The sequence below is a fragment of the Perognathus longimembris genome, chromosome 18 (assembly GCF_023159225.1).
Source record: "Perognathus longimembris pacificus isolate PPM17 chromosome 18, ASM2315922v1, whole genome shotgun sequence".
NCBI classification, from domain to species: domain Eukaryota; kingdom Metazoa; phylum Chordata; class Mammalia; order Rodentia; family Heteromyidae; genus Perognathus; species Perognathus longimembris.
Genome location: NC_063178.1, coordinates 19,013,157 through 19,026,923, shown reverse-complemented (window position 1 = coordinate 19,026,923; position 13,767 = coordinate 19,013,157). Strand labels below are relative to the sequence as shown.

Below are 13,767 nucleotides of genomic sequence, written 5' to 3'. Positions count from 1 at the left end.
TATAGTAATGTATTCATTGAGAAAAATAAGCGTTTTATTGACTGCCAGGCACTAGGCGAGGTGCTAGCAGTGTAGTGGTAAGCAGAATATAAGACTTCACGGAGTGCAGTTTGTGAGAGGCAGGCAGACAAGTTGAGATTGTAGCAGTGGCGGGGTTAGAAGTAGACACGTGATGTGCGTACGTATCTAGAGAAGACCTGTGTAGGAGAGATGGTAGAAGAAAGCCTCTATGGCAAGATAATACTGAGAAGGGGAAAACAGATGGACTGATTTCAGCAGGGATGGTCAGGGACAGTGAGACCCCCCAATCTGGCTGGGGGTTTGTCATGGCTAAAGCCTTGAGAGTTACTTTGCGCCTTCAGCCAAAGTTTACTTGTCGAGGGCTTAAAAAGGAACCACAGCCTTTGATGAATACTTTTTACAGAAGTTTTAAATCAAATTTTCTTGTTTTCTGAAGCTTCTGATTACTTTGCAATGAGCATTTTTACCTTTTCAGTGCTCCTCTGCCACAGTGACTATACTCATGTGAATAAAAGTATCACTTCACTTATGCTAAAGATGGATCCTTTATTTTTATCAGCATATATTAGTTGTACAAGGGTTTCTACACATGCATATAAAATATTGTGATCAGCCTTACCCATCTATCATTCGCCTACTACCTCCCTCTCCCTTCTTAAAACAAATTCAACAAGGTTTTATTGTCCTGGTTTTGTATGGGCAGACTATGTACCTGGATGTTATTCATCCTTGTTTGCTCTCTTCTCTTCTTCTGTACCTCCCCTGCTGCTTCCCAGCCTGGTTTACTTTCTGGTCACAGATTTAATTTTTTTTCTAGTTCACTAAGAGGTTTTCAGCTTGGTGTTTCAGACATGCATATATTCTGTTTTGCTGGGAACTATCTCATTTTCTTTCTCTTCCTCTTCTCCGAATCCCCTGACCGGTCTGCAGCTTTCATTGCGGTTCCTCATGCTGCTTTACGTGTGGATGAATTGCATTTTGAAATTATTCACCCTCCATCACAGATGGATTGTTACATCCATCCAGGTTCATAGCGCACACAGACCTGGTTTTCCTAAATGGAGATTCTTCTGTTCTCTTTTTGCTGTGGGTGATCACAGGAGATGGAGACGGAGTTAAAGATGAAGCGGGACGCCCACGTCACTCTGTACCGAAGTTACCGTCACGGGGACCTTCCTGACATCCAGATCCAGCACAGCTGCCTGATCACCCCCCTGCAGGCCGTGGCCCAGGTCTGCCCCACCCGCCACGCGTATTCTTCTCAGTGATTTGATTTCTTTATTTTTTGTGTGCCAGGCCTGGACGTGGACTCCAGGCCAGGGCATCAGTCCTGAGCTTTCGTGCTCACGGCTAGCACTCTACCACACATCTCCATTTCTGGCTTCTTGAGTAGTTAATTGGAGATAAGAGTCTCACAGGGACTTTTCTGTTCAGGCTGGCTTCAAACCACGATCCTCAGATCTCGGCCTTTTGAGAAGTTAGGATTATAGGTGTGAGCCAGCAGCGCCTGGCTCAGAGTGATGTTTAATTGTTGATTTTTATACGTAGGCGTTTATTCGATACATCTGGGTGATCGGCATTGCTATTGTTTCTGATGTGTGCAGGCGTGCTTGAGGGTCTGGTGTTTCTTTGGTAATGGAGCCAATGAGGATTAAGGCTGAACACCGTTAGATAACTGAAACACAAAAACAGCATCAAAAACAGAAGCTGACTTTTTATTTACGCTCATCATTAGTTACTCTAAGCCAAATGTTGAACCTTGAACCCCACTCTACCCAAGGTCTTGTCCAGCTCTTGGCAAAACACTTGACATGTTATTTTTGGCCAGTTTTCCTCACAGCTGTGAAGCTTTGGAATTGAGAGGTCAAGATGTGAGCTTTTAAATTGATCTCTCAAAGGTCCATGCTTTCATAATCAACTCTGTATTCATTTGGATAAATTCCAAATTCTGTACATGTACATTACCTGTTAAGATTTTCTGAGCAGGGCTGGAGATATGGCCTAGTGGCAAGAGTGCCTGCCTCATATACATGAGGCCCTGGGTTTGATTCCCCAGCACCACATATACAGAAAATGGCCAGAAGTGGCACTGTGGCTCAGGTGGCAGAGTGCTAGTCTTGAGCAAAAAGAAGCCAGGGACAGTGCTCAGGCCCTGAGTCCAAGCCCCAGGACTGGCCAAAAAAAAAAGATTTTCTGAGCAGAACTCAAGTGTGAAAAAGATGTGTTCATAGTTGATATTTAAAGAAAAGCTTTGATGGTACTGGTGGATTACAGTGTTTTAACTTCAGCTCTCTTTTTGTTTTTTAAACTTCAGCTCTTAATTTTTTTTTTAATTTTTACAGAGAGATCCAATAATTGCCAAACAGCTCTTCAGTGGCTTGTTTTCTGGGATTGTAAAAGAGATGGATAAATTAAAGATGAAGTCTGAAAAAAACATGATTACTCAGAAACTGCTCCAAAACTTTAATCATTTTCTTAATACCACATTCTTTTTCTTTCCACCATTTGTGTCTTGCATCCAGGTGAGCATATATACTTGTTCCTGGTCAAGCGTGCATTGTCTACTTTCATACATGTAGCTAAAGTCACCATCACTTTGTTTCTTGAGTTGAAACTCGGTAAAAATAAGGTGTTTCACTGAGAAGTGAAACTTCACTGAGTTACCTCTTTTCAGGTGGGCACATGACATTTTTTTTAATGTGGCAGACTCCTTAAATATGACAGAATAATCTAAAGTGAAAGTTGCTTTCAAAGTGTTTTATTTTGTATTAAGCCAGTCTCTTTAGCATTTTAATTAAACTCTGTATTTTGTGTAATTATCTTGCTTCCTAAGATGTTGATGCCATATATGTCTGGCTTTATTCTAATTGGAGAGGTCAGGTCAGATGACAACCATGAAGAGACAAAATCCCTACCCTTCAAATTTGCTGTTTTGAGAGGTGACAGGCAATGCACAGATAAACACAGAACAGAAGCTGAGGCGGTTTGCCACAGTACTTGAGCAAGACAGTGGTCTTCAAGCCGCATAGAGCAGTAACAAAGCAAGTGCACGGGTGTCCTCTTGATGTGGTAGGCATGTGTGCTGTTATCGATGGCCTGGACACTGTGGTTGGAGAAGTCTTTTCTAAGGGAACCCAGCTTGAGCAGAGAACTTAACGTGGATGTGCTTTCAGTTACTGCTTAAAGATACTCATCAGAAGAATGTCTTCTCATTTAAAAAATGGTTATGTGGCATAAGCACAGGTTACTATTTGAAATAGAGCTATATTTGAATTTGATTTCTTCTCTTTTTCTTCTGTTAGTCCTGGTGAATTTGATTTCCTACCTCACTGCTCTTCCTAAGGGTGACAAACAGCTTTTGTTTTGCTTACTGTGGAAAATTACATTCTTCCATATGCACCAGCTGCTGCATGGCTAGTGGCATTGTGGTTCGGGTGTGAGGGAGCTTGTAGGGCCAGTGCAGTTGTGCATGTGGCTCTCACACTGTTCTGGTTTATCTGTCATGGATTTGGGGGTTATTCTTCACTAACTTAATGTGTTTATAGCACTCTTGAGTTAAGAGCTACAAAGTAAAGAACATTACAATAATCCTTTAAATCTGTTCCGATACTGTTGAATAACCAAGGCTCCTATATAGAAAAAAATATTATCAGATCCATTTTTTGGTGATTGGATTTGAAAAGTTCACGTTTCAGTTGCTTTTTAAAACTAATAGTCTTGAAAATTGCAAATGTTATTTGGATGTATTGAGGGCAGACAGGGCAAGGGATTTTGTGTGAGTGTGAATGAGTGTGTGCGTGTGTGTTAATTTTACCACTGCTTTTCTTGCCTTACATTCCTAGATTGGAAATGTAAAATTAAAAGGTAATTTCCTCCTTTGGGCAAATTAAATATTGGAGGGAAGTTTGTGAGTAGAATCAGAGAAGCTCGTAGTGCTATCACTGCATCAGAAATCTCTTCAATGTCTAGCACAGTGACTTAGTTGTGAAGATGTCTCCAGGCCTCACAGGCTCACCGGGCACGTGTTTGGCCTTCACAGGAAATCAGCTGTCAGCAGGCAGACTTGCTGGGTCTCGACCCAGCTGCCGTCCGTGCCAGCTGCCTGGCCAGTCTGCAGCAGCCCGGGGGCATCTGCCTTCTTGAGCAAGCCCTGCTTCATCTGACGCCCACAGAGCCCCCTGCCAAACGCATCCGGGGCAAGTCCCCCCTTCCTCCCGATGTGCTGCGGTGGCTGGAACTGGCCAGGTAAGCCGTGCGTCCAACCAGTGTGACACAGGCAAACACCCAAACACACTGGGCTTCATTTAGCAGGAAATGAATCCATGAAATGGGTCATAACCCTGCCTGAAAATTTTAAAAACTTACTCAAGCTGAATACCACTCTACGAAAGTTCAGAGTAGTTGCCATGAAAACGAATGTACACGATGAAAGATTAAACCTGTCAAGTTCTTTCATTGTGTGCTTGTTTGGACTTACTTTCTATCTAGTTTAGCTTCCTTATAAGAGTGTCTGTAACAATAATTCTTAATGTTTTATTTCCCCAACTTGGCTAAACTAGATCGTCTACTGTTTGCAGCAGGACTCAGTATTGTAGCAATAATTTCAGTGACCTTGTTTAGGCCTAATTATGTAAAAGGGTACTATAGTCTGGGCATTAACAGAGATCGACTAGATTTCTGTTTAGATTTGTAATCAGTAAGTATGCAGAGATTCTGCTGCTTTTCTGACGGGAGGACCAGCGCCTTAGTGTCTGGCATGGGAATCCACAGGCAGGCAGTAGAACCAAGGAAAAGACCTTGGGTGACTGGTCAGGTGCTTACAGTTTTAGGAAAAGATGACTTTGGGGTTAAGAGTTGAGAATGGGAAAAGCAATTCCAACAGCAGGGGGATAAACTTAAGTAATAACTGGAGATTTTCATAGGGACGCTTGCTTGACAAGATCAAGGTATAATTTTTATTTTTATTTTTTGAGATAGTCTCACTGTGTAGTCTAGATTGGTTTCAAATGTATGGTTTTCCTGCGTCAGCTTCCTGAGTGCTGGGGTTATAGGCACATAACACCATACCCGAAAAACAGATTTTTCTATTAAGACGTGAGTTTAAAAAAAATGTGCCATCAATAGGGTAAAAGTTGCTGTTTGTTTTGTTCTTGCTGCATAAAAATTGCAAATGTATCATCTGAAGACATTTATTTAATGAAAGAATCTGCACACTATAAACTCTTGGCTCTTCCGATTTCCTTTTAAAAGTACACTAGAATACCTTTTGCTTTCTGTATGATTAAAACAGTCAAATCTAGGGATAACTTCAAAATAGTTCTAGCAAAATAAAAACCCTTTAAATGTATTCTTTAGTTAATTGTGTGGCATCAACTTCATTTGTGTAAGCACTTGTGAAATAAATAGTTGCATGTTCACTGGTTTGGACCTGTCTTCATTTGTTTTGTAGGCTGTATAGATCGATTGGAGAGTATGACGTACTCCGTGGGATTTTTAGCACTGAGATAGGAACAAAACTGCACAGTCAGAATGCGTTATTAGCAGAAGCCAGAAATGATTATTCTGGAGCTGCTAAGCTGTACAATGAGGTGAGTAGTCTTTAGCCAGTATGTCACTTGCTTAAACAATTTGATTCTCTTTATGAAAAACAACTGGTTTTTTTCTTACTGCTAACGAAGGTTAGCAAATACCCTATGTGACATTTACTGTGCTATCTCTTGGACTTTCTTAAGAAAACATGGCATAGAAGATAAAGTATTTCATAAATTTCCACATATCAAAACACTGTTTCTGGTTGTTTTCACATCTTTTGTTACAGTATCTGTCTGAGAACTGTTAGTTTTGGTAAGTATGGAATTTCTAAGGAAGTAAGAAGAACTTGGGATCGTTACTCTTTGGCTCAGTACATTTTGCTGAGTTACTAGTGGCCAGGACCTGATCTTTGAGGCTGTTGAAGGAGCAAACACAGTTTTAAAACCATTTCCATGTTGTATAAGCATTCTGTATTTTAGGTGTTAGTCTAGGAGCTTGTTGAGAAGTAAATAACACAGATTTTAAGATTAAAAATCTTTAGAGTTACTTATTGGCTTCACTGACAAATTTCTCAGTGAAATCACTTCCTCAGGATTAGAGTTTCATCATTTGTTCCTATAAGATCTCTGTTTTTTCTTTCTTTTTACATGAACAATTACTCTGAGTACTCTTTCCCTCTTTTTTACATGTTTTCTTTGTATTGTTTTCCACTCTGTAAAGCAGTCCATTATCTTTTCTCTGCCAGGCTCTCAACAAGCAAGAGTGGGAAGATGGTGAGCCTAGCGAGTCCGAGAAGGACTTTTGGGAAGTGGCAGCCCTGGACTGTTACAACCACCTCTCAGAGTGGAAATCGCTGGAGTACTGTTCTACAGCCAGCGTGGACAGTGAGAACCCTCCAGACCTAAATAAAATGTGGAGCGAGCCATTTTATCAAGTGGGTAGAATTTCATCCAGGTCACTGAAAGGAATAGTTTAGATGGTCCAGTGTCTTCGGCTTAGTAAAGTTGTGTAAAGATCCTTCACAAGGCAGAAGTTGTGAAGCATTTGGATATTTATGTCACCCGACTCTGTGTATGTTGCCTGACTCCAGTCCTACTTGATAGTGTTAAATCTCATCATTTTAAAGGAAGGAGTAACGGCCCTGGTGTTGCTGCATGGAAAGATATTTCCTGTTGCCTGGCCACACCAGGAAATGATTCCTGGCCCCTCCTGCTCTGTCTGCCATGTATCCTACATGTTAGTATCTGCAGCTAAGAGCAGGCCCCTTCACTTATGTTTTGGGTTCTTCTTTTTTTTTTTTTTTGGCAGTACTGGGGCTTGAACTTAGGACTTTAACTTGCTGGGTAGTTGTTCTACCACTGAGCCGTGACTTCAGGCCTTTTTTGTACTGGTTATTTTGAGACAGAGTCTCACTTTCTACCCTGGCACACACTTAAGCTATGATACTCCTTATTTTTTTCCTCTTGCAATTGCCTAGGTGACATGCTTTTTCCTGAAAAGTGGAGTTTTGTGGACTTTTCTGGCTGGGCTGGCCTGTAACTGCAGGTTCTTATCTCAGCCTCCCATGCAATTAGAAAGACAGGCGAGTACCACTGTCCTCAGCTATTCCGTGAGATGGAGGCTTACAAAATTATTTTCCTTGGACTGGCCTTGAATCTTGATCCTCCTTATCTCTGCCTCCCAAATAACAAGGATGATAGGCCTAAGCTATTGGTACCTGGCTAAGATCCCAGTTTTGCGTGTGTGTGTGTGTGTGCACATGTGTGTACGTGCACATGCATGCGCATGCCAGTGCTGGAGCTTGAACTCAGGGCCGGGGCGCTGTCCCTGAGCTTCTTTTGCTCAAGCCTAGCGCTCTACCACTTGAACCACAGCACCACTTCCCCGGTTTTCTATGTATGTGGTACTGAGGAATCAAACCCAGGGCTTCACGCATGCTAGGCAAGCACTCTACCACTAAGCCCTACCTTCCCAGCCCTAAAAAAAAAAATTTAATAGCATATATTTCTGAAAAGTTTTATGGTTACAAAATAAGGCATACTAGGCTAATTTTACTTTAAAATTATACGGTTAGGCTTATAGTGTCTGAAGTAGTTATTCCAAAGTATATGTCCAGATTAATGATGGGACAGTTTTGATGTTCCCCAGGAGACCTATCTGCCCTACATGATTCGCAGCAAGCTGAAGCTCCTGCTTCGAGGGGAGGGAGACCAGTCCCTGCTGACGTTCATGGACGAGGCCATGCACAGAGAGCTGCAGCAGGTTCTGCTGGAGCTTCAGTACAGTCAGGAGTTGAGTCTGCTCTACATATTGCAAGACGATGTGGACAGAGCCAAATACTATATTGAAAATGGCATCCAGATTTTTATGCAGGTAATACAGATAGATCTGTCTGAACTACACCATCCTTATGGTGGTTTTCAAAGTCAGTAAACTCATAAAAAGTGAGTAGGCCTACGTTTGTATGTACCATTGTATACCACCCATTTCCTTCTCTTGCTCTTGAGTGTTTTGACTGTTTTTTTATCTTTAATTTCTTTTTTAATTTTTTTAACTAAATTTTTTTTTCCATATTAGAAGTTCCATTTGGAGTTTTTCTTTATTTGGTTTTTCTCTTTCCCACATTGTGAACGAAGTCTCAGGCTAGACTCTTCCCTCTAGAATAGCTGTATAGAAATTCTGTTGCTTTGTGTAGAAGAACACCCATTGAGCCTTCGTACTTTCCTGAGTCTTGTGCTTAGCTCTTGTGAGCCAGAATCATGTGTAGAGTCTACCACCAATATTTTATCACTGCCACGTGTATCCTAGATACAAATGCATTCATTATTTTCATATTAAAGTTGATTAGTACACTCAAAGAGAAAGAACCATTGGCTTCTATGGTTGGCAGTTTTGCATTTTAAAATGTTATGATATTTAAAAGTTGGTTCAGACTTGGATTATAGCTCAGTGGTAGAAACCTGACTTATTTAAGACCCTCTGTTCCATTTCCAACTTGGGAGGGGGTACAAGTAGGGATAGTAGTCTGATTATGTTGATTTTGTTGCCATTGTTGAACTAAAATATGATTGCAAACCTAAATTATTATACAACTTTAAACCATGTGGTAATTATTCCTATGACATTTTTATACCTAATTATTAACAACTCTAAAACACATTGCCTAGTTAATGTATAAGTCATTTGCTGTATTCCCACATTAAAAAAATTCAAAAAATTAGGTAGTAAGTTGGCTTATGACAAATGCTACTAAATACCTTTTCTTTTTCCTAGAATTATTCTAGTATTGATGTTCTCTTACATAAAAGTAGACTTGCAAAATTACAGTCTATACAAGCATTAACAGAAATTCAGGAGTTCATCAGCTTTATCAGTAAACAAGGTAATATGATTTTAATTTTCCATTCTTTTTCCTCTCTAGTTATGGATGAGTTTTAGCACCTGCTTTTCTTTTGCTTCGTGTAAGAACAATCTTAATGCATGGGTCGGAAATTGCCTTGGATTTGTTCTACAGATACATATGTTGAGGTCCTTAGAATAAATGTATACAATGATCAGATATTGCTGTGGGCACTAGCTCTGCAAAGCTCAACAAAACACCGTCTTGAATAAGTATTTAGAATGGTGGATGATTGCATGTCGTGAGCAAGTGTAGGCCCTTGGTCCACTCTGCTCTGAGAGGACAGAAGGCTTTTGTTGGAGGGGCCCAAGGGGACCCAATGCAGTAGGGAAGAAAGCTTACCGAAGCTCACTCTGTAGAAAATTCCACCGCCGGGTGCCTGAGAGGGAGGCCATTCACCGAGAGGATTCTGGAGGGAGTATGGGAGAAGGCTATAGGGGTCAGAGGGTCTGTGTGAGCCCAAGAGCTTTTATCCTGTGCCTAGGAGGGAGGAGCTGCCTAAGAGTCCCAGAGAGACAGCACATCTTTCCAAAGGAACAGTCGAAAGTCTTCATTAAGAATTGATAGAGGCTCAGTTACAAATTGTCAGTCTGTTTCAATTTTTGCTCTAAATGATTGAAAGTAATTATAAATGGGAATTATGTTTCAGGGATGTTGGAGTATCTCAAGAGGTAGGTAAGTACTTACCTAATAGCACGAGCCCATGGATTCAGATCTCAGCTTTGCCAAAAACAATAAACAAATAAGTTTTTTCAGGATACAAACAAAAATCAGTTTTTGTATCTTTCTCATTGTTACTTGCTATAAATTTGAAGTCTTAAGAGCTTTTTGCAGTTTGAGTTTGTTAGTTTCTTAAATCTATATTATCTTGATCCTATAACTTATGAGATAAATGTCTCCTCATTTTATATGTCACATAGGTATTCCTAATTATTGCTTTCAGGCAACAGAAAGAGAGAAAACTGGACTGGAGGTTGGTTCAAAAAAGCCCAAGGGAGAGTGTGAAGCCCTGAGTTCAAGTCTCATTACCAGCATAAAAGAAAAGGAAGGAAGGAAAAGGAAAGGAGAACAAAAGTAAAAAAAAGAGGGCAAACTAAAACTTTAAGCATATTATAGTGTAAAATTTCAATTCCAAGAAGATGATGGAACTCTTTTAAGATCCGTGAAGCTCAGTTATTTTAGACACTAGAAATGTACGCAGGCCAGGTCCGTGTTCCCTAGTTAAACATAGTGTTAAGTCTCCAACCTAAGTTGTAGTATTCTCATCCATGTAAACGAAGACTATAGCTGTGTGTCAGTTCAGATCAGATTTATTTTGTTTGTTTTCTTGTCATCTGGGGCTTGAACTCAGGGCCTGGGCACTGTCCCTGAGCTCAGCACTCTACCACTTTGAGCCAGTTAATTGGAGATAAGAGTCTCATGGACTTTCCTGTTCAGGCTGGCTTTGAACTGCCATCCTCAGATGTGAGCCTCCTGAGTAGCTACGATTACACGCATGAGCCCCCAGTGCCAGACTTCAGATCAGATTTTGGTCTTCCACAAAGTTGACCACGCCTTTATGAAAATCTCTGTGGTTTTGAATGCATTGTGATTTTGAAATTGTAGAATAAAGGATTGTGGATCTGTGAAACTTTTTTGTGCTTGTTCTGTTTTTGTTTTCCCCAGTCCTGGGGCTTGAATTCAGGGCCTTGGCACTGTCTCTGAGCTTCTTTTATTCAAGGCTAGCACTCTGCCACTTGAGCCACAGCGCCACTTCTGGCCTTTTCTGTTTATGGGGTGCTGAGGAATCAAACCTAGGGCTTTGTGCATGTTAGGCAAGCACTCTACCACTGAGCTACATTCCCAGCCCTGTAAAAAGTTTTGTGCGAATCTTTTTCCTATATCCCCAAGTGATTGAATTTAAGTATCAGAATTGTATTTGTGTGGCTTTTGTGAAAGAAAATAATTTTTTTCTTTTTAATTTGGACAAGAAATTCGAGAAATTCAATTACCTAATGATGACCCCTCTGTCTGTTGGTTTGTATCATTTAACTATGGGTAAGATCATTCTCTAATATTATTTTTAGGTAATTTATCATCTCAATTTGCCCTTAAGAGACTTCTGAAAACCTGGACAAACAGATACCCAGATGTTAAAATGGACCCCATGAACATCTGGGATGATATTATCACAAATCGGTGAGTTGTGATCTTTGCAAGCCAAATGTGGCTTCTTTAGCAAAATTACCATAAGGGTTCTTCAAACCATGGCTTAAAGAAACATGATATTTGAGCCAATTGTACCTCTCTCTTTCATGCTGATCATTCACATTAGTTTCTGACAAAACTCTCTGGGTTTGTAGTGCATTATCCTCACACACACACACACACACACAGACCGTGCGGGGGGGGGGGGGCACTTCTGCCACTCATTCTGGAGTCATTGGGTGTTTGATTGCTGGGAATGACCCTGTATCATCTGCTCTCTCGCCACACACTTTCCTCTCTGGTGGTCCAAACCAAGGCTTGCTGGACACAGAAAACCATTTACATCCAAGTGGCTGGGGCATATCAAAGTAGCTGATGCACTTTGAGGAGTGGGTCATCCTTGTCCGTGTCCACACCTGCTGCACCTTAAGGATGTGCTGTTGTGATCTGAGATGTTGAAGGAGTGCACTGCACAGGCCGCTTCGGGGCCGCTGTGTAGGCGCTCCATTGGGGAAGATCACAGAGCGGCTCTGTGTTCCTGAAGATAGATTTGCAGCTTCTCTGTTGTGAAGGACAACCACAGCAGTTATGCCTTCTGCCTAATCAGATGGTTCAAGTCCTCTGGTTATGTCTCCTAGCATGTTTGTCTGCCTGTTTCTGTCGTCCTCTGTTTCTTTGTCTCTGTGTCTGTTTCTCACACAGACACGTAAACGTACACAGACACCTACAGTGACCCACCAAAGGTCAGCTCATAGCCTAAGAACCTCCTAACTACCTCTAGGCCAAGATGTCATCCCAGGCCTTTGGGAAGTCTAGAATAGCACAGTCTGTGCCAGTCTTGCTCTTTATTCCTTCTCCTTCACTAGCCCAATCCCAGGGTCATCTGTAAGCCTCCATCTGGCCTGCCCTGGCCAGCCAGAAACACAGGTGACCTTGTGTTTAAAGGACTCTCTCTCTCTTGCTGTCTGGACCACTGTCTGGAACACACACTAGACGGTAGCCCTGTAGGCAGGTCACCACTTGACTGATGTGTGCATTGAAGTGACACAGATTCTCAAAAATGATGCACAGTGATTTTAAAATTGGATTTCCTGCAACTTAAATGGTGGGAGAGAAGGTGACATCAATGACAAGCATGCCAGATCAGCTCTACGAGGTCCACACAAGTGCGTTTCACATGATAGGGCTCTGATATGTGGAACTCTGCTTGGATCCTCTGACCCCTGGTCCTTCTTAGCATCCTCAGCCGAGGACACGAACTACAACTCCCAGGAGTCCTTGTGCTTGGCCAGGCCAGCCAATCTGAGATTTTTTCCTTATTATTGGCTGCCAGCAACTTGATTATGATGAGTCTAGGTATAATTTTCTTTTACCCTATTTAAGCTTATTGAGCTTCTTTGTTTTGTTTTGTTTTGTTTTGTTGCCAGTCCTAGGGCTTGGGCTCAGGGCCTGAGCACTGTCCCTGAGTTCTTTTGCTCAAGGCTAGCTAGCACTCCGCCACTTGAGCCACAGCGCCACTTCTGGCCTTTGCTGTTCATGTGGTGCTGAGGAATCGAACCCCGGGCTTCCTGTGTGCTAGGCGAGCACTGTACCACTGAGCCACCTTCCCAGCCCCCTTGTGGGCTTCTGTGGTTTCTCTGGACAGAAAGCACAGGCACAGAATCTGTGTCACTCACACCTTCACATTCTTCCATACGGCAGGCGGCTTTCTGCATGGAGAACCAAAAGGCAAAAGACGTGCGAAGCTTACCCCAGTAGCAGCATCTTCTCCCAGTTTTGATTTCCTCCAACACAGGAGCCTGGCTCTTTTCTTCTGTAGTCAAGGAGGTGTGTTATGTATCTTAGCCAGCGTTTCTAGTCATTACCAGCAAAGAGATGGACTCCCACGGTTATAATGCTACTGGGCCGCAGCTCTATTACTTCAAGGAAAAATGGTTCTACTTCAGGCTCTGTTTTCACCAACATGCCACAGAAAAATGTGCCACATGGCATAACACTTCTCCACCGTGGTTTCACTCACTGTTCCTCCCTGGGGCTCCCTTGCCAGCTCTGCCCCCCTGGACCTGGCGCCTCCCTCGTAGCCCCAGAGGTTCCGTCTCCTCTGTGGCAGAGCCACTCGCCCTCTGTCTTCCTCCTCTTTCTGTTATCGCAGGGCATTTTACTCATACTGGTGAGTGAACAATTTTTTTTCAATTTAAGTAGTTGCACAAAGCGGTCAACGTAACACTTTATGACTACAATGTATCTTAGTGGGTGGTGAACATATTATTCATTATTTATTTGAATATGTGTTAAGTCCTCATTTTGTCCCACTATCACTTGATCGACAAATGGAAGCTTAAAAACAATGGCTTGTGGGTGGCAGAGGCGGTTGTGTGAAGGGGGGGTGTCAAGAGTACACACCAGCATGGCAAGGAGAAAAGTTGCGGGCTACTGGCCAGAAAGGCTGGTATCATGGAAGTTCCTAGAAAAAGAAACAAAAGGTAGATGGGAGGCATGTTGGTTTGCCTGGCAAACCAATAGTGTTTCTAAGGAAATTGGGTATAATGTTCCATGTCTGTAGTCTAAGCTACTTGGGAGGCTGAGGCAGGAGAATTGCTTGAACATACAAGTTTGAGAGCAACCTC

The 13,767-nt window shown here is 42.1% G+C and overlaps 1 protein-coding gene across 1 annotated transcript in view; it reads left to right on the top strand.

Moving 5' to 3' along the window:
- Positions 1 to 13,767, top strand: part of Prkdc (protein kinase, DNA-activated, catalytic subunit) — a 126,199-nt gene that overhangs the window by 91,016 nt on the left and 21,416 nt on the right. The window contains exons 61-68 of the mRNA XM_048367451.1: positions 1,122 to 1,253; positions 2,364 to 2,543; positions 4,061 to 4,266; positions 5,471 to 5,609; positions 6,299 to 6,487; positions 7,702 to 7,926; positions 8,827 to 8,935; positions 11,020 to 11,131. Coding sequence (XP_048223408.1) covers positions 1,122 to 1,253; positions 2,364 to 2,543; positions 4,061 to 4,266; positions 5,471 to 5,609; positions 6,299 to 6,487; positions 7,702 to 7,926; positions 8,827 to 8,935; positions 11,020 to 11,131 — 1,292 coding nt within the window. The remainder of the gene's footprint in view (positions 1 to 1,121; positions 1,254 to 2,363; positions 2,544 to 4,060; positions 4,267 to 5,470; positions 5,610 to 6,298; positions 6,488 to 7,701; positions 7,927 to 8,826; positions 8,936 to 11,019; positions 11,132 to 13,767) is intronic.